At 47.8% G+C, this 20,824-nt stretch overlaps 1 protein-coding gene across 1 annotated transcript in view; it reads left to right on the forward strand.

Moving 5' to 3' along the window:
* RIT1 (Ras like without CAAX 1) overlaps positions 1-20,824 on the forward strand; it is a 60,589-nt gene that overhangs the window by 26,850 nt on the left and 12,915 nt on the right. The window contains exon 3 of the mRNA XM_069218475.1: positions 20,183-20,239. Coding sequence (XP_069074576.1) covers positions 20,183-20,239 — 57 coding nt within the window. The remainder of the gene's footprint in view (positions 1-20,182; positions 20,240-20,824) is intronic.

The raw sequence follows: 20,824 nt of genomic DNA on the forward strand, positions 1-20,824 counted from the left end.
GGACTGGAGTCTTCTGTATTTTCAACTCAAGGTTAAGCACAGTCTTCCAACACCCTAAGATAGATGGCATTTACTTGCTGTGTTATGTTCCAAAACGTTATAAGGCGCCACTGTCTGCTCTTTGGTCATTTCTCTACTTTAAAGCTCACTTAGAAAAGGACCGCAATCATAGAAAGTAATCTATAGAGGTTATTGTCAAGTCACAGTCTTGTCACAAGTCTCAGACTACTACTAATCTAGTGATCCTCCTAACCCTCCTCCTTTATCACAGGAGCTATTGGAGAGTCATTCGTAAATCAGCTACCATGCCATCAGTCACCAAACAGGCACATAGGCAAGTTTTTATTCCCTCTTTTCGAACATGCTTTGGGGAACTCTATTTTATAAGGTTAGGACTTAGTAAATTACTTTCTTTCACTGCTGATTCTAGATGTCAAAAGTTCACACCAAACTATTACAGACATGATTGTGATGAAGTGCAGGACGCACATTATATTGATGTATGTGTCATACGTGAGCATGCTTTGATATATCATTGTTAATGCTGGTATGCATTACAGGCCTTTGTGCTTGTTAACAGAGTCCATGGTATTGCCTTAAATGGATATGAATGGTTGTGTTCTGTAGCAAAGGGTGCTAGGCCTGGTTTTTACGCCTCAATTCAAAAACACATGTCTCTTTGCTTTTCTTTGCAAGCAAACAGAATTCATGTGGTAAATTGTCACATACACTATCAGCAGGAAAAGGATTTGTCCCTTGTTTGCAGTGTGCTTACAGGTAGACCTTGTTCGTGTTTCGAGTTGGTGGTCTTCAAAAAATATAAGAGTTGTGCCTTCATTGTGCTTCCTAGTCACTTAACAGAACTATTGTTTTCAGTCATGTTTGCAAAATGCACAATCTGAGTGTGGCAGCCCCTTTTGCTCAATAGGCCCCTTATTGCTGAAAGGATAGAAAAACCTCTACCACTTGAAGTGGATCTATTGGCTGCTGGGGAGAGGCTAGTGTAGGAAGTTGGCTCTGTATGTGCTATTTCAAAGTAAGGAATAGCATGCACAGAGTCCAAGGGTTCCCCTTAGAGGTAAAATAGTGGTAAAAATAGATAATACTAATGCTCTATTTTGTGGTAGTGTGGTCGAGCAGTAGGCTTATCCAAGGAGTAGTGTTAAGCATTTGTTGTACATACACAAGACAATAAATGAGGTACACACACTCAGAGACAAATCCAGCCAATAGGTTTTTATATAGAAAAATATCTTTTCTTAGTTTATTTTAAGAACCACAGGTTCAAATTCTACATGTAATATCTCATTCGAAAGGTATTGCAGGTAAGTACTTTAGGAACTTCAAATCATAAAAATTGCATGTATACTTTACAAGTTATTGACAAATAGCTGTTTTAAAAGTGGACACTTAGTGCAATTTTCACAGTTCCTGGGGGAGGTAAGTTTTTGTTAGTTTTACCAGGTAAGTAAGACACTTACAGGGTTCAGTTCTTGGTCCAAGGTAGCCCACCGTTGGGGGTTCAGAGCAACCCCAAAGTCACCACACCAGCAGCTCAGGGCCGGTCAGGTGCAGAGTTCAAAGTGGTGCCCAAAACACATAGGCTAGAATGGAGAGAAGGGGGTGCCCCGGTTCCGGTCTGCTTGCAGGTAAGTACCCGCGTCTTCGGAGGGCAGACCAGAGGGGTTTTGTAGGGCACCGGGGGGGACACAAGCCCACACAGAAATTTCACCCTCAGCAGCGCGGGGGCGGCCGGGTGCAGTGTAGAAACAAGCGTCGGGTTTGTAACGGAAGTCAATGGGAGATCTAGGGATCTCTTTAGCGCTGCAGGCAGGCAAGGGGGGGGTTCCTCGGGGAAACCTCCACTTGGTCAAGGGAGAGGGACTCCTGGGGGTCACTCCTCCAGTGAAAGTCCGGTCCTTCAGGTCCTGGGGGCTGCGGGTGCAGGGTCTCTCCCAGGCGTCGGGACTTTAGGTTCAAAGAGTCGCGGTCAGGGGAAGCCTCGGGATTCCCTCTGCAGGCGGCGCTGTGGGGGCTCAGGGGGGACAGGTTTTTGTACTCACAGTCTTAGAGTAGTCCTGGGGTCCTGCCTGAGGTGTTGGATCGCCACCAGCCGAGTCGGGGTCGCCGGGTGCAGTGTTGCAAGTCTCACGCTTCTTGCGGGGAGCTTGCAGGGTTCTTTGGAGCTGCTGGAAACAAAGTTGCAGCTTTTCTTGGAGCAGGTCCGCTGTCCTCGGGAGTTTCTTGTCTTTTCGAAGCAGGGGCAGTCCTCAGAGGATGTCGAGGTCGCTGGTCCCTTTTGGAAGGCGTCGCTGGAGCAGGATCTTTGGAAGGCAGGAGACAGGCCGGTGAGTTTCTGGAGCCAAGGCAGTTGTCGTCTTCTGGTCTTCCGCTGCAGGGGTTTTCAGCTAGGCAGTCCTTCTTCTTGTAGTTACAGGAATCTAATTTTCTAGGGTTCAGGGTAGCCCTTAAATACTAAATTTAAGGGCGTGTTTAGGTCTGGGGGGTTAGTAGCCAATGGCTACTAGTCCTGAGGGTGGGTACACCCTCTTTGTGCCTCCTCCCAAGGGGAGGGGGTCACAATCCTAACCCTATTGGGGGAATCCTCCATCTGCAAGATGGAGGATTTCTAAAAGTTAGAGTCACTTCAGCTCAGGACACCTTAGGGGCTGTCCTGACTGGCCAGTGACTCCTCCTTGTTTTTCTCATTATTTTCTCCGGCCTTGCCGCCAAAAGTGGGGCCTGGCCGGAGGGGGCGGGCAACTCCACTAGCTGGAGTGTCCTGCTGGGTTGGCACAAAGGAGGTGAGCCTTTGAGGCTCACCGCCAGGTGTGACAATTCCTGCCTGGGGGAGGTGTTAGCATCTCCACCCAGTGCAGGCTTTGTTACTGGCCTCAGAGTGACAAAGGCACTCTCCCCATGGGGCCAGCAACATGTCTCGGTTTGTGGCAGGCTGCTAAAACTAGTCAGCCTACACAGATAGTCGGTTAAGTTTCAGGGGGCACCTCTAAGGTGCCCTCTGTGGTGTATTTTACAATAAAATGTACACTGGCATCAGTGTGCATTTATTGTGCTGAGAAGTTTGATACCAAACTTCCCAGTTTTCAGTGTAGCCATTATGGTGCTGTGGAGTTCGTGTTTGACAGACTCCCAGACCATATACTCTTATGGCTACCCTGCACTTACAATGTCTAAGGTTTTGTTTAGACACTGTAGGGGTACCATGCTCATGCACTGGTACCCTCACCTATGGTATAGTGCACCCTGCCTTAGGGCTGTAAGGCCTGCTAGAGGGGTGTCTTACCTATACTGCATAGGCAGTGAGAGGCTGGCATGGCACCCTGAGGGGAGTGCCATGTCGACTTACTCGTTTTGTCCTCACTAGCACACACAAGCTGGTAAGCAGTGTGTCTGTGCTGAGTGAGAGGTCTCCAGGGTGGCATAAGACATGCTGCAGCCCTTAGAGACCTTCCTTGGCATCAGGGCCCTTGGTACTAGAAGTACCAGTTACAAGGGACTTATCTGGATGCCAGGGTCTGCCAATTGTGGATACAAAAGTACAGGTTAGGGAAAGAACACTGGTGCTGGGGCCTGGTTAGCAGGCCTCAGCACACTTTCAATTGTAAACATAGCTTCAGCAAAGGCAAAAAGTCAGGGGGCAACCATGCCAAGGAGGCATTTCCTTACACAACCCCCCCCCAAACGAAAGAGGATGAGACTAACCTTTCCCAAGAGAGTCTTCATTTTCTAAGTGGAAGAACCTGGAAAGGCCATCTGCATTGGCATGGGCAGTCCCAGGTCTGTGTTCCACTATAAAGTCCATTCCCTGTAGGGAGATGGACCACCTCAACAGTTTAGGATTTTCACCTTTCATTTGCATCAGCCACTTGAGAGGTCTGTGGTCAGTTTGAACTAGGAAGTGAGTCCCAAAGAGGTATGGTCTCAGCTTCTTCAGGGACCAAACCACAGCAAAGGCCTCCCTCTCAATGGCACTCCAACGCTGCTCCCTGGGGAGTAACCTCCTGCTAATGAAAGCAACAGGCTGGTCAAGGCCATCATCATTTGTTTGGGACAGAACTGCCCCTATCCCATGTTCAGAGGCATCAGTCTGCACAATGAACTGCTTAGAATAATCTGGAGCTTTTAGAACTGGTGCTGAGCACATTGCTTGTTTCAGGGTGTCAAAGGCCTGTTGGCATTCCACAGTCCAGTTCACTTTCTTGGGCATTTTCTTGGAGGTGAGTTCAGTGAGGGCTGTCACAATGGATCCATATCCCTTCACAAACCTCCTGTAATACCCAGTTAAGCCAAGGAATGCCCTGACTTGAGTCTGGGTTTTTGGAGCTACCCAGTCCAGAATAGTCTGGATCTTGGGTTGGAGTGGCTGAACTTGGCCTCCACCTACAAGGTGGCCCAAGTAAACCACAGTTCCCTGCCCTATCTGGCATTTGGATGCCTTGATAGAGAGGCCTGCAGATTGCAGAGCCTTCAAAACCTTCTTCAGGTGGACCAGGTGATCCTGCCAGGTGGAGCTAAAGACAGCAATATCATCAAGATAAGCTGTGCTAAAGGACTCCAAGCCAGCAAGGACTTGATTCACCAACCTTTGGAAGGTGGCAGGGGCATTCTTTAAACCAAAGGGCATAACAGTAAACTGATAATGCCCATCAGGTGTGGAGAATGCTGTTTTCTCTTTTGCTCCAGGTGCCATTTTTATTTGCCAGTACCCTGCTGTCAAGTCAAAGGTACTTAAGAATTTGGCAGCACCTAATTTGTCTATGAGCTCATCAGCTCTTGGAATTGGATGAGCATCTGTCTTGGTGACAGAATTGAGCCCTCTGTAGTCCACACAAAACCTCATCTCTTTCTTTCCATCTTTGGTGTGAGGTTTGGGGACTAAGACCACTGGGCTAGCCCAGGGGCTGTCAGAGCGCTCAATTACTCCCAATTCCAGCATCTTGTGGACTTCCACCTTGATGCTTTCCTTAACATGGTCAGATTGTCTAAAGATTTTGTTCTTGACAGGCATGCTGTCTCCTGTGTCCACATCATGGGTACACAGGTGTGTCTGACCAGGGGTTAAGGAGAAGAGTTCAGGGAACTGTTGTAGGACTCTCCTACAATCAGCTTGCTGTTGGCCAGAGAGGGTGTCTGAGTAGATCACTCCATCTACTGTACCATCTTTTGGGTCTGATGACAGAAGATCAGGGAGAGGTTCACTCTCTGCCTCCTGATCCTCATCTGTTACCATCAACAGATTGACATCAGCCCTGTCGTGGAAGAGCTTAAGGCGGTTTACATGGATCACCCTCTTGGGGCTCCTGCTTGTGCCCAGGTCCACCAAGTAGGTGACCTGACTCTTCCTCTCTAGTACTGGGTAAGGGCCACTCCATTTGTCCTGGAGTGCCCTGGGAGCCACAGGCTCCAGAACCCAGACTTTCTGCCCTGGTTGGAACTCAACCAGTGCAGCCTTTTGGTCATACCAAAACTTCTGGAGCTGTTGGCTGGCCTCAAGGTTTTTGGTTGCCTTTTCCATGTACTCTGCCATTCTAGAGCGAAGGCCAAGTACATAGTCCACTATGTCCTGTTTAGGCTCATGGAGAGGTCTCTCCCAGCCTTCTTTAACAAGGGCAAGTGGTCCCCTTACAGGATGACCAAACAGAAGTTCAAAGGGTGAGAATCCTACTCCCTTCTGTGGCACCTCTCTGTAAGCGAAAAGCAGGCATGGCAAGAGGACATCCCATCTCCTTTTGAGTTTTTCTGGGAGCCCCATGATCATGCCTTTTAATGTCTTGTTGAATCTCTCAACCAAGCCATTAGTTTGTGGATGGTACGGTGTAGTGAATTTATAAGTCACTCCACACTCATTCCACATGTGCTTTAGGTATGCTGACATGAAGTTGGTACCTCTGTCAGACACCACCTCCTTAGGGAAACCCACTCTGGTAAAGATACCAATGAGGGCCTTGGCTACTGCAGGGGCAGTAGTCGACCTAAGGGGAATAGCTTCAGGATACCTGGTAGCATGATCCACTACTACCAGGATATACATATTTCCTGAGGCTGTGGGAGGTTCTAGTGGACCAACTATGTCCACACCCACTCTTTCAAAGGGAACCCCCACCACTGGAAGTGGAATGAGGGGGGCCTTTGGATGCCCACCTGTCTTACCACTGGCTTGACAGGTGGGGCAGGAGAGGCAAAACTCCTTAACCATGTTGGACATATTGGGCCAGTAGAAGTGGTTGACTAACCTCTCCCACGTCTTGGTTTGTCCCAAATGTCCAGCAAGGGGAATGTCATGGGCCAATGTTAGGATGAACTCTCTGAACAGCTGAGGCACTACCACTCTCCTAGTGGCACCAGGTTTGGGGTCTCTGGCCTCAGTGTACAGGAGTCCATCTTCCCAATAGACCCTATGCGTTCCATTTTTCTTGCCTTTGGACTCTTCAGCAGCTTGCTGCCTAAGGCCTTCAAGAGAGGGACAGGTTTCTTGTCCCTTACACAGCTCCTCCCTTGAGGGTCCCCCTGGGCCTAAGAGCTCAACCTGATAAGGTTCAAGCTCCAAAGGCTCAGTTCCCTCAGAGGGCAGAACTTCTTCCTGAGAAGAGAGGTTCCCTTTCTTTTGCTGTGTTGCAGTTGGTCTCCCAACTGACTTTCCTGTTCTCTTGGTAGGCTGGGCCATTCTTCCAGACTCCAGCTCTACTTGTTCACCCTGTGCCTTGCACTGTGCTCTTGTTTTCACACACACCAGTTCAGGGATACCCAGCATTGCTGCATGGGTTTTTAGCTCTACCTCAGCCCATGCTGAGGACTCCAGGTCATTTCCAAGCAGACAGTCCACTGGGATATTTGAGGAGACCACCACCTGTTTCAGGCCATTGACCCCTCCCCATTCTAAAGTAACCATTGCCATGGGATGTACTTTTCTCTGATTGTCAGCGTTGGTGACTGTGTAAGTTTTTCCAGTCAGGTATTGGCCAGGGGAAACCAGTTTCTCTGTCACCATGGTGACACTGGCACCTGTATCCCTCAGGCCCTCTATTCTAGTCCCATTAATTAAGAGTTGCTGTCTGTATTTTTGCATGTTAGGCGGCCAGACAGCTAGTGTGGCTAAATCCACCCCACCCTCAGAAACTAGAGTAGCTTCAGTGTGGACCCTGATTTGCTCTGGGCACACTGTTGATCCCACTTGGAGACTAGCCATACCAGTGTTACCTGGATGGGAGTTTGGAGTGGAACCTTTCTTGGGACAGGCCTTGTCTCCAGTTTGGTGTCCATGCTGTTTACAGCTATGACACCAGGCCTTTTTGGGATCAAAGTTTTTACCCTTGTACCCATTGTTTTGTGAAGAGGCTCTGGGCCCACCCTCCTGTGCAGGTTTTTGGGGGCCTGTAGAAGACTCTTTACTATTTTTAGTTTTGGTTGTCTCATCACCCTTCCCCTGGGGAGTCTTTGTGACCCCTTTCTTTTGGTCACCCCCTGTTGAAGTCTTGGACACCCTTGTCTTGACCCAATGGTCCGCCTTCTTTCCCAATTCTTGGGGAGAAATTGGTCCTAGGTCTACCAGATGCTGATGCAGTTTATCATTGAAACAATTACTTAACAGGTGTTCTTTCACAAATAAATTGTACAGCCCATCATAATTACTTACACCACTGCCTTGAATCCAACCATCTAGTGTTTTCACTGAGTAGTCAACAAAGTCAACCCAGGTCTGGCTCGAGGATTTTTGAGCCCCCCTGAACCTAATCCTGTACTCCTCAGTGGAGAATCCAAAGCCCTCAATCAGGGTACCCTTCATGAGGTCATAAGATTCTGCATCTTGTCCAGAGAGTGTGAGGAGTCTATCCCTACACTTTCCTGTGAACATTTCCCAAAGGAGAGCACCCCAGTGAGATCTGTTCACTTTTCTGGTTACACAAGCCCTCTCAAAAGCTGTGAACCATTTGGTGATGTCATCACCATCTTCATATTTAGTTACAATCCCTTTAGGGATTTTCAACATGTCAGGAGAATCTCTGACCCTATTTATGTTGCTGCCACCATTGATGGGTCCTAGGCCCATCTCTTGTCTTTCCCTCTCTATGGCTAGGATCTGTCTTTCCAAAGCCAATCTTTTGGCCATCCTGGCTAACTGGATGTCCTCTTCACTGGGGTTATCCTCAGTGATTTCAGAGGTGTTGGTCTCTCCTGTGAGGGAACCCGCATCTCTGACTATTATTTTTGGAGTCAGGGTTTGAGGGACCCTGTTCTCCCTAGATAGGACTGGTAGGGGGGAATTGTCCTCCAAGTCACTATCCTCTTCCTCTGAGTTGCCACCCTCAGAGGGGTTGGCCTTTTCAAACTCTGCCAAAAGCTCCTGGAGCTGTATTTTGGTAGGTTTGGGGCCCATTGTTATTTTCTTTATTTTACAGAGTGACCTTAGCTCCCTCATCTTAAGATGGAGGTAAGGTGTGGTGTCGAGTTCCACCACAGTCACATCTGTGCTAGACATTTTGCTTCTAAAAGTTGGAATACTTTTTAAGAATCTACAACTGGTTCTAGAATCTAATTCAAACTTTTACAAACTTTTAAACTCTAAAAGAAATGCTAAACAGGATCTAACACAAGGCCCTAGCAGGTCTTTTAAGAATTTAGAAAACTTTTCAAATTGCAAAAATCAATTTCTAATGACAATTTTGGAATTTGTCGTGTGATCAGGTATTGGCTGAGTAGTCCAGCAAATGCAAAGTCTTGTACCCCACCGCTGATCCACCAATGTAGGAAGTTGGCTCTGTATGTGCTATTTCAAAGTAAGGAATAGCATGCACAGAGTCCAAGGGTTCCCCTTAGAGGTAAAATAGTGGTAAAAATAGATAATACTAATGCTCTATTTTGTGGTAGTGTGGTCGAGCAGTAGGCTTATCCAAGGAGTAGTGTTAAGCATTTGTTGTACATACACAAGACAATAAATGAGGTACACACACTCAGAGACAAATCCAGCCAATAGGTTTTTATATAGAAAAATATCTTTTCTTAGTTTATTTTAAGAACCACAGGTTCAAATTCTACATGTAATATCTCATTCGAAAGGTATTGCAGGTAAGTACTTTAGGAACTTCAAATCATAAAAATTGCATGTATACTTTACAAGTTATTGACAAATAGCTGTTTTAAAAGTGGACACTTAGTGCAATTTTCACAGTTCCTGGGGGAGGTAAGTTTTTGTTAGTTTTACCAGGTAAGTAAGACACTTACAGGGTTCAGTTCTTGGTCCAAGGTAGCCCACCGTTGGGGGTTCAGAGCAACCCCAAAGTCACCACACCAGCAGCTCAGGGCCGGTCAGGTGCAGAGTTCAAAGTGGTGCCCAAAACACATAGGCTAGAATGGAGAGAAGGGGGTGCCCCGGTTCCGGTCTGCTTGCAGGTAAGTACCCGCGTCTTCGGAGGGCAGACCAGAGGGGTTTTGTAGGGCACCGGGGGGGACACAAGCCCACACAGAAATTTCACCCTCAGCAGCGCGGGGGCGGCCGGGTGCAGTGTAGAAACAAGCGTTGGGTTTGTAACGGAAGTCAATGGGAGATCTAGGGATCTCTTTAGCGCTGCAGGCAGGCAAGGGGGGGGTTCCTCGGGGAAACCTCCACTTGGTCAAGGGAGAGGGACTCCTGGGGGTCACTCCTCCAGTGAAAGTCCGGTCCTTCAGGTCCTGGGGGCTGCGGGTGCAGGGTCTCTCCCAGGCGTCGGGACTTTAGGTTCAAAGAGTCGCGGTCAGGGGAAGCCTCGGGATTCCCTCTGCAGGCGGCGCTGTGGGGGCTCAGGGGGGACAGGTTTTTGTACTCACAGTCTTAGAGTAGTCCTGGGGTCCTGCCTGAGGTGTTGGATCGCCACCAGCCGAGTCGGGGTCGCCGGGTGCAGTGTTGCAAGTCTCACGCTTCTTGCGGGGAGCTTGCAGGGTTCTTTGGAGCTGCTGGAAACAAAGTTGCAGCTTTTCTTGGAGCAGGTCCGCTGTCCTCGGGAGTTTCTTGTCTTTTCGAAGCAGGGGCAGTCCTCAGAGGATGTCGAGGTCGCTGGTCCCTTTTGGAAGGCGTCGCTGGAGCAGGATCTTTGGAAGGCAGGAGACAGGCCGGTGAGTTTCTGGAGCCAAGGCAGTTGTCGTCTTCTGGTCTTCCGCTGCAGGGGTTTTCAGCTAGGCAGTCCTTCTTCTTGTAGTTACAGGAATCTAATTTTCTAGGGTTCAGGGTAGCCCTTAAATACTAAATTTAAGGGCGTGTTTAGGTCTGGGGGGTTAGTAGCCAATGGCTACTAGTCCTGAGGGTGGGTACACCCTCTTTGTGCCTCCTCCCAAGGGGAGGGGGTCACAATCCTAACCCTATTGGGGGAATCCTCCATCTGCAAGATGGAGGATTTCTAAAAGTTAGAGTCACTTCAGCTCAGGACACCTTAGGGGCTGTCCTGACTGGCCAGTGACTCCTCCTTGTTTTTCTCATTATTTTCTCCGGCCTTGCCGCCAAAAGTGGGGCCTGGCCGGAGGGGGCGGGCAACTCCACTAGCTGGAGTGTCCTGCTGGGTTGGCACAAAGGAGGTGAGCCTTTGAGGCTCACCGCCAGGTGTGACAATTCCTGCCTGGGGGAGGTGTTAGCATCTCCACCCAGTGCAGGCTTTGTTACTGGCCTCAGAGTGACAAAGGCACTCTCCCCATGGGGCCAGCAACATGTCTCGGTTTGTGGCAGGCTGCTAAAACTAGTCAGCCTACACAGATAGTCGGTTAAGTTTCAGGGGGCACCTCTAAGGTGCCCTCTGTGGTGTATTTTACAATAAAATGTACACTGGCATCAGTGTGCATTTATTGTGCTGAGAAGTTTGATACCAAACTTCCCAGTTTTCAGTGTAGCCATTATGGTGCTGTGGAGTTCGTGTTTGACAGACTCCCAGACCATATACTCTTATGGCTACCCTGCACTTACAATGTCTAAGGTTTTGTTTAGACACTGTAGGGGTACCATGCTCATGCACTGGTACCCTCACCTATGGTATAGTGCACCCTGCCTTAGGGCTGTAAGGCCTGCTAGAGGGGTGTCTTACCTATACTGCATAGGCAGTGAGAGGCTGGCATGGCACCCTGAGGGGAGTGCCATGTCGACTTACTCGTTTTGTCCTCACTAGCACACACAAGCTGGTAAGCAGTGTGTCTGTGCTGAGTGAGAGGTCTCCAGGGTGGCATAAGACATGCTGCAGCCCTTAGAGACCTTCCTTGGCATCAGGGCCCTTGGTACTAGAAGTACCAGTTACAAGGGACTTATCTGGATGCCAGGGTCTGCCAATTGTGGATACAAAAGTACAGGTTAGGGAAAGAACACTGGTGCTGGGGCCTGGTTAGCAGGCCTCAGCACACTTTCAATTGTAAACATAGCTTCAGCAAAGGCAAAAAGTCAGGGGGCAACCATGCCAAGGAGGCATTTCCTTACACAACCCCCCCCCAAACGAAAGAGGATGAGACTAACCTTTCCCAAGAGAGTCTTCATTTTCTAAGTGGAAGAACCTGGAAAGGCCATCTGCATTGGCATGGGCAGTCCCAGGTCTGTGTTCCACTATAAAGTCCATTCCCTGTAGGGAGATGGACCACCTCAACAGTTTAGGATTTTCACCTTTCATTTGCATCAGCCACTTGAGAGGTCTGTGGTCAGTTTGAACTAGGAAGTGAGTCCCAAAGAGGTATGGTCTCAGCTTCTTCAGGGACCAAACCACAGCAAAGGCCTCCCTCTCAATGGCACTCCAACGCTGCTCCCTGGGGAGTAACCTCCTGCTAATGAAAGCAACAGGCTGGTCAAGGCCATCATCATTTGTTTGGGACAGAACTGCCCCTATCCCATGTTCAGAGGCATCAGTCTGCACAATGAACTGCTTAGAATAATCTGGAGCTTTTAGAACTGGTGCTGAGCACATTGCTTGTTTCAGGGTGTCAAAGGCCTGTTGGCATTCCACAGTCCAGTTCACTTTCTTGGGCATTTTCTTGGAGGTGAGTTCAGTGAGGGCTGTCACAATGGATCCATATCCCTTCACAAACCTCCTGTAATACCCAGTTAAGCCAAGGAATGCCCTGACTTGAGTCTGGGTTTTTGGAGCTACCCAGTCCAGAATAGTCTGGATCTTGGGTTGGAGTGGCTGAACTTGGCCTCCACCTACAAGGTGGCCCAAGTAAACCACAGTTCCCTGCCCTATCTGGCATTTGGATGCCTTGATAGAGAGGCCTGCAGATTGCAGAGCCTTCAAAACCTTCTTCAGGTGGACCAGGTGATCCTGCCAGGTGGAGCTAAAGACAGCAATATCATCAAGATAAGCTGTGCTAAAGGACTCCAAGCCAGCAAGGACTTGATTCACCAACCTTTGGAAGGTGGCAGGGGCATTCTTTAAACCAAAGGGCATAACAGTAAACTGATAATGCCCATCAGGTGTGGAGAATGCTGTTTTCTCTTTTGCTCCAGGTGCCATTTTTATTTGCCAGTACCCTGCTGTCAAGTCAAAGGTACTTAAGAATTTGGCAGCACCTAATTTGTCTATGAGCTCATCAGCTCTTGGAATTGGATGAGCATCTGTCTTGGTGACAGAATTGAGCCCTCTGTAGTCCACACAAAACCTCATCTCTTTCTTTCCATCTTTGGTGTGAGGTTTGGGGACTAAGACCACTGGGCTAGCCCAGGGGCTGTCAGAGCGCTCAATTACTCCCAATTCCAGCATCTTGTGGACTTCCACCTTGATGCTTTCCTTAACATGGTCAGATTGTCTAAAGATTTTGTTCTTGACAGGCATGCTGTCTCCTGTGTCCACATCATGGGTACACAGGTGTGTCTGACCAGGGGTTAAGGAGAAGAGTTCAGGGAACTGTTGTAGGACTCTCCTACAATCAGCTTGCTGTTGGCCAGAGAGGGTGTCTGAGTAGATCACTCCATCTACTGTACCATCTTTTGGGTCTGATGACAGAAGATCAGGGAGAGGTTCACTCTCTGCCTCCTGATCCTCATCTGTTACCATCAACAGATTGACATCAGCCCTGTCGTGGAAGAGCTTAAGGCGGTTTACATGGATCACCCTCTTGGGGCTCCTGCTTGTGCCCAGGTCCACCAAGTAGGTGACCTGACTCTTCCTCTCTAGTACTGGGTAAGGGCCACTCCATTTGTCCTGGAGTGCCCTGGGAGCCACAGGCTCCAGAACCCAGACTTTCTGCCCTGGTTGGAACTCAACCAGTGCAGCCTTTTGGTCATACCAAAACTTCTGGAGCTGTTGGCTGGCCTCAAGGTTTTTGGTTGCCTTTTCCATGTACTCTGCCATTCTAGAGCGAAGGCCAAGTACATAGTCCACTATGTCCTGTTTAGGCTCATGGAGAGGTCTCTCCCAGCCTTCTTTAACAAGGGTAAGTGGTCCCCTTACAGGATGACCAAACAGAAGTTCAAAGGGTGAGAATCCTACTCCCTTCTGTGGCACCTCTCTGTAAGCGAAAAGCAGGCATGGCAAGAGGACATCCCATCTCCTTTTGAGTTTTTCTGGGAGCCCCATGATCATGCCTTTTAATGTCTTGTTGAATCTCTCAACCAAGCCATTAGTTTGTGGATGGTACGGTGTAGTGAATTTATAAGTCACTCCACACTCATTCCACATGTGCTTTAGGTATGCTGACATGAAGTTGGTACCTCTGTCAGACACCACCTCCTTAGGGAAACCCACTCTGGTAAAGATACCAATGAGGGCCTTGGCTACTGCAGGGGCAGTAGTCGACCTAAGGGGAATAGCTTCAGGATACCTGGTAGCATGATCCACTACTACCAGGATATACATATTTCCTGAGGCTGTGGGAGGTTCTAGTGGACCAACTATGTCCACACCCACTCTTTCAAAGGGAACCCCCACCACTGGAAGTGGAATGAGGGGGGCCTTTGGATGCCCACCTGTCTTACCACTGGCTTGACAGGTGGGGCAGGAGAGGCAAAACTCCTTAACCATGTTGGACATATTGGGCCAGTAGAAGTGGTTGACTAACCTCTCCCACGTCTTGGTTTGTCCCAAATGTCCAGCAAGGGGAATGTCATGGGCCAATGTTAGGATGAACTCTCTGAACAGCTGAGGCACTACCACTCTCCTAGTGGCACCAGGTTTGGGGTCTCTGGCCTCAGTGTACAGGAGTCCATCTTCCCAATAGACCCTATGCGTTCCATTTTTCTTGCCTTTGGACTCTTCAGCAGCTTGCTGCCTAAGGCCTTCAAGAGAGGGACAGGTTTCTTGTCCCTTACACAGCTCCTCCCTTGAGGGTCCCCCTGGGCCTAAGAGCTCAACCTGATAAGGTTCAAGCTCCAAAGGCTCAGTTCCCTCAGAGGGCAGAACTTCTTCCTGAGAAGAGAGGTTCCCTTTCTTTTGCTGTGTTGCAGTTGGTCTCCCAACTGACTTTCCTGTTCTCTTGGTAGGCTGGGCCATTCTTCCAGACTCCAGCTCTACTTGTTCACCCTGTGCCTTGCACTGTGCTCTTGTTTTCACACACACCAGTTCAGGGATACCCAGCATTGCTGCATGGGTTTTTAGCTCTACCTCAGCCCATGCTGAGGACTCCAGGTCATTTCCAAGCAGACAGTCCACTGGGATATTTGAGGAGACCACCACCTGTTTCAGGCCATTGACCCCTCCCCATTCTAAAGTAACCATTGCCATGGGATGTACTTTTCTCTGATTGTCAGCGTTGGTGACTGTGTAAGTTTTTCCAGTCAGGTATTGGCCAGGGGAAACCAGTTTCTCTGTCACCATGGTGACACTGGCACCTGTATCCCTCAGGCCCTCTATTCTAGTCCCATTAATTAAGAGTTGCTGTCTGTATTTTTGCATGTTAGGCGGCCAGACAGCTAGTGTGGCTAAATCCACCCCACCCTCAGAAACTAGAGTAGCTTCAGTGTGGACCCTGATTTGCTCTGGGCACACTGTTGATCCCACTTGGAGACTAGCCATACCAGTGTTACCTGGATGGGAGTTTGGAGTGGAACCTTTCTTGGGACAGGCCTTGTCTCCAGTTTGGTGTCCATGCTGTTTACAGCTATGACACCAGGCCTTTTTGGGATCAAAGTTTTTACCCTTGTACCCATTGTTTTGTGAAGAGGCTCTGGGCCCACCCTCCTGTGCAGGTTTTTGGGGGCCTGTAGAAGACTCTTTACTATTTTTAGTTTTGGTTGTCTCATCACCCTTCCCCTGGGGAGTCTTTGTGACCCCTTTCTTTTGGTCACCCCCTGTTGAAGTCTTGGACACCCTTGTCTTGACCCAATGGTCCGCCTTCTTTCCCAATTCTTGGGGAGAAATTGGTCCTAGGTCTACCAGATGCTGATGCAGTTTATCATTGAAACAATTACTTAACAGGTGTTCTTTCACAAATAAATTGTACAGCCCATCATAATTACTTACACCACTGCCTTGAATCCAACCATCTAGTGTTTTCACTGAGTAGTCAACAAAGTCAACCCAGGTCTGGCTCGAGGATTTTTGAGCCCCCCTGAACCTAATCCTGTACTCCTCAGTGGAGAATCCAAAGCCCTCAATCAGGGTACCCTTCATGAGGTCATAAGATTCTGCATCTTGTCCAGAGAGTGTGAGGAGTCTATCCCTACACTTTCCTGTGAACATTTCCCAAAGGAGAGCACCCCAGTGAGATCTGTTCACTTTTCTGGTTACACAAGCCCTCTCAAAAGCTGTGAACCATTTGGTGATGTCATCACCATCTTCATATTTAGTTACAATCCCTTTAGGGATTTTCAACATGTCAGGAGAATCTCTGACCCTATTTATGTTGCTGCCACCATTGATGGGTCCTAGGCCCATCTCTTGTCTTTCCCTCTCTATGGCTAGGATCTGTCTTTCCAAAGCCAATCTTTTGGCCATCCTGGCTAACTGGATGTCCTCTTCACTGGGGTTATCCTCAGTGATTTCAGAGGTGTTGGTCTCTCCTGTGAGGGAACCCGCATCTCTGACTATTATTTTTGGAGTCAGGGTTTGAGGGACCCTGTTCTCCCTAGATAGGACTGGTAGGGGGGAATTGTCCTCCAAGTCACTATCCTCTTCCTCTGAGTTGCCACCCTCAGAGGGGTTGGCCTTTTCAAACTCTGCCAAAAGCTCCTGGAGCTGTATTTTGGTAGGTTTGGGGCCCATTGTTATTTTCTTTATTTTACAGAGTGACCTTAGCTCCCTCATCTTAAGATGGAGGTAAGGTGTGGTGTCGAGTTCCACCACAGTCACATCTGTGCTAGACATTTTGCTTCTAAAAGTTGGAATACTTTTTAAGAATCTACAACTGGTTCTAGAATCTAATTCAAACTTTTACAAACTTTTAAACTCTAAAAGAAATGCTAAACAGGATCTAACACAAGGCCCTAGCAGGTCTTTTAAGAATTTAGAAAACTTTTCAAATTGCAAAAATCAATTTCTAATGACAATTTTGGAATTTGTCGTGTGATCAGGTATTGGCTGAGTAGTCCAGCAAATGCAAAGTCTTGTACCCCACCGCTGATCCACCAATGTAGGAAGTTGGCTCTGTATGTGCTATTTCAAAGTAAGGAATAGCATGCACAGAGTCCAAGGGTTCCCCTTAGAGGTAAAATAGTGGTAAAAATAGATAATACTAATGCTCTATTTTGTGGTAGTGTGGTCGAGCAGTAGGCTTATCCAAGGAGTAGTGTTAAGCATTTGTTGTACATACACAAGACAATAAATGAGGTACACACACTCAGAGACAAATCCAGCCAATAGGTTTTTATATAGAAAAATATCTTTTCTTAGTTTATTTTAAGAACCACAGGTTCAAATTCTACATGTAATATCTCATTCGAAAGGTATTGCAGGTAAGTACTTTAGGAACTTCAAATCATAAAAATTGCATGTATACTTTACAAGTTATTGACAAATAGCTGTTTTAAAAGTGGACACTTAGTGCAATTTTCACAGTTCCTGGGGGAGGTAAGTTTTTGTTAGTTTTACCAGGTAAGTAAGACACTTACAGGGTTCAGTTCTTGGTCCAAGGTAGCCCACCGTTGGGGGTTCAGAGCAACCCCAAAGTCACCACACCAGCAGCTCAGGGCCGGTCAGGTGCAGAGTTCAAAGTGGTGCCCAAAACACATAGGCTAGAATGGAGAGAAGGGGGTGCCCCGGTTCCGGTCTGCTTGCAGGTAAGTACCCGCGTCTTCGGAGGGCAGACCAGAGGGGTTTTGTAGGGCACCGGGGGGGACACAAGCCCACACAGAAATTTCACCCTCAGCAGCGCGGGGGCGGCCGGGTGCAGTGTAGAAACAAGCGTCGGGTTTGTAACGGAAGTCAATGGGAGATCTAGGGATCTCTTTAGCGCTGCAGGCAGGCAAGGGGGGGGTTCCTCGGGGAAACCTCCACTTGGTCAAGGGAGAGGGACTCCTGGGGGTCACTCCTCCAGTGAAAGTCCGGTCCTTCAGGTCCTGGGGGCTGCGGGTGCAGGGTCTCTCCCAGGCGTCGGGACTTTAGGTTCAAAGAGTCGCGGTCAGGGGAAGCCTCGGGATTCCCTCTGCAGGCGGCGCTGTGGGGGCTCAGGGGGGACAGGTTTTTGTACTCACAGTCTTAGAGTAGTCCTGGGGTCCTGCCTGAGGTGTTGGATCGCCACCAGCCGAGTCGGGGTCGCCGGGTGCAGTGTTGCAAGTCTCACGCTTCTTGCGGGGAGCTTGCAGGGTTCTTTGGAGCTGCTGGAAACAAAGTTGCAGCTTTTCTTGGAGCAGGTCCGCTGTCCTCGGGAGTTTCTTGTCTTTTCGAAGCAGGGGCAGTCCTCAGAGGATGTCGAGGTCGCTGGTCCCTTTTGGAAGGCGTCGCTGGAGCAGGATCTTTGGAAGGCAGGAGACAGGCCGGTGAGTTTCTGGAGCCAAGGCAGTTGTCGTCTTCTGGTCTTCCGCTGCAGGGGTTTTCAGCTAGGCAGTCCTTCTTCTTGTAGTTACAGGAATCTAATTTTCTAGGGTTCAGGGTAGCCCTTAAATACTAAATTTAAGGGCGTGTTTAGGTCTGGGGGGTTAGTAGCCAATGGCTACTAGTCCTGAGGGTGGGTACACCCTCTTTGTGCCTCCTCCCAAGGGGAGGGGGTCACAATCCTAACCCTATTGGGGGAATCCTCCATCTGCAAGATGGAGGATTTCTAAAAGTTAGAGTCACTTCAGCTCAGGACACCTTAGGGGCTGTCCTGACTGGCCAGTGACTCCTCCTTGTTTTTCTCATTATTTTCTCCGGCCTTGCCGCCAAAAGTGGGGCCTGGCCGGAGGGGGCGGGCAACTCCACTAGCTGGAGTGTCCTGCTGGGTTGGCACAAAGGAGGTGAGCCTTTGAGGCTCACCGCCAGGTGTGACAATTCCTGCCTGGGGGAGGTGTTAGCATCTCCACCCAGTGCAGGCTTTGTTACTGGCCTCAGAGTGACAAAGGCACTCTCCCCATGGGGCCAGCAACATGTCTCGGTTTGTGGCAGGCTGCTAAAACTAGTCAGCCTACACAGATAGTCGGTTAAGTTTCAGGGGGCACCTCTAAGGTGCCCTCTGTGGTGTATTTTACAATAAAATGTACACTGGCATCAGTGTGCATTTATTGTGCTGAGAAGTTTGATACCAAACTTCCCAGTTTTCAGTGTAGCCATTATGGTGCTGTGGAGTTCGTGTTTGACAGACTCCCAGACCATATACTCTTATGGCTACCCTGCACTTACAATGTCTAAGGTTTTGTTTAGACACTGTAGGGGTACCATGCTCATGCACTGGTACCCTCACCTATGGTATAGTGCACCCTGCCTTAGGGCTGTAAGGCCTGCTAGAGGGGTGTCTTACCTATACTGCATAGGCAGTGAGAGGCTGGCATGGCACCCTGAGGGGAGTGCCATGTCGACTTACTCGTTTTGTCCTCACTAGCACACACAAGCTGGTAAGCAGTGTGTCTGTGCTGAGTGAGAGGTCTCCAGGGTGGCATAAGACATGCTGCAGCCCTTAGAGACCTTCCTTGGCATCAGGGCCCTTGGTACTAGAAGTACCAGTTACAAGGGACTTATCTGGATGCCAGGGTCTGCCAATTGTGGATACAAAAGTACAGGTTAGGGAAAGAACACTGGTGCTGGGGCCTGGTTAGCAGGCCTCAGCACACTTTCAATTGTAAACATAGCTTCAGCAAAGGCAAAAAGTCAGGGGGCAACCATGCCAAGGAGGCATTTCCTTACAGCTAGCAAACATGGATTATATTTGAGGTTGTCTGCCATACAGGTACACAGCACATTTTTTACAGCACTTAGCAAATATCTTAAAATGCTAAATGGTTCCTCAGTAGAGTTTGCCACAATTTAGGTAAAGTTCTTAGACGAATGAACTGATGACGTAGAGGACTGGGCGTCAATGTGCAGGGATTTGACGGTGGATGCACAGGGAGGAACTGTGGTGCCATTGTGGACGAACAAGAGTAGTGGCTATAGGGTCTTTTCAAGCAGTGGTGGTCCATATAGTATAAGGGGTCATGTTATTTGTCACCATATGTTTCTTTTTATTGTTGTTTATGCTGCAGAATTATAAACAACATTTTGAAAAAAGGATCTTAGGCTAATACCGCAGGGATGTGTGTTGAACCTCTTCTTTTTAGTCAGTGAGTTATTCATCATTATCGTGATAATTCTTATACATACTATTTGTTGAAAAATAACACATAAGGCAATCTAAACCATTATAAAATATCAATATTTGATTTTTTTAAATGATTTAGGTCAAAGCTTCTCTACATCACCTTAAGGTGTAAGAGATTCTCTGCCTGAATTGTTTGAGACTGCTTGAGGATAGCGATTGGGAGAGATGAGAAACACCTGCTTGATTTCCTCATCTCCACCAGTGTCGCAGTTTCTTTTGAGGACCTGAGAAATCTGCTTAATGTAACCCTAAAATATTATTTGGGTGCTTCTGACATATACACCTGATGTAGTTTGAACCAGAAATCCAACTCCTGACAAAGGCCATGATTAAATTATCATACTACTTGGCTGCATGTTTCTGAGAAACCTTTGGATATCATCCTGTTTTTTGTACATGTGCAAGTTATGCTCTTCATAGATTAATGTAATCTCCTTTTAGGTATCTGGCCTAAATGTCTTAACTAATATTCTGAAAAAGGAGTATTGTTTCCAAACTAACACTAACATGTTTATGTGTGCAGCCATGACTATGCAGTTCATCAGCCACCGATTTCCTGAGGACCATGACCCCACAATTGGTAAGGTTTTGTAACTAGAGTATTCCTTTGTTTACCGTAAAGTGCCTTATCCTATGTGATTGCTGCACCATTAATTGTTTTCAGGATTTTAGAATGAAAACTAAAACTGAGCAGGCTGTCGTAAATATACCCATTCAGAATAGCTTAATGTGGTTGGAAGTGTATGAAACAAATGGTAAAATTAAGTAAAGGCCTCCCCTACTTCTAAAACCACAAAAGCTGTGCTTTTTGCTAAATGATAAAAAATAAAGTGCACACTTTTAACACTAGAAGAGTAAACCTAGTCTTTGTATCTTGATAGGCTCCCGAGTTACAAAGAATGCTTTCTTTTAGATTTCCAGAAATATCCCTTGTTCAAAACAAAAGTATGTAATTCTCCAAAAAAGCATATCTATCTATATATATATATATATATATATATATATATATATATATATATATATATATATATATACCGTTTTGATTCCAGCTATGATTAAAACAGGCATGAGATGTAGCAAAAACCAAATTAAACATGTTTTTCTTCTGTACCAATTTATCATTTTATTCAGCTTTTCAAGGAAATAATTCGGCTATTTAAGCAAA

Source organism: Pleurodeles waltl, chromosome 12 (genome assembly GCF_031143425.1).
Source record: "Pleurodeles waltl isolate 20211129_DDA chromosome 12, aPleWal1.hap1.20221129, whole genome shotgun sequence".
Lineage (NCBI taxonomy): Eukaryota > Metazoa > Chordata > Amphibia > Caudata > Salamandridae > Pleurodeles > Pleurodeles waltl.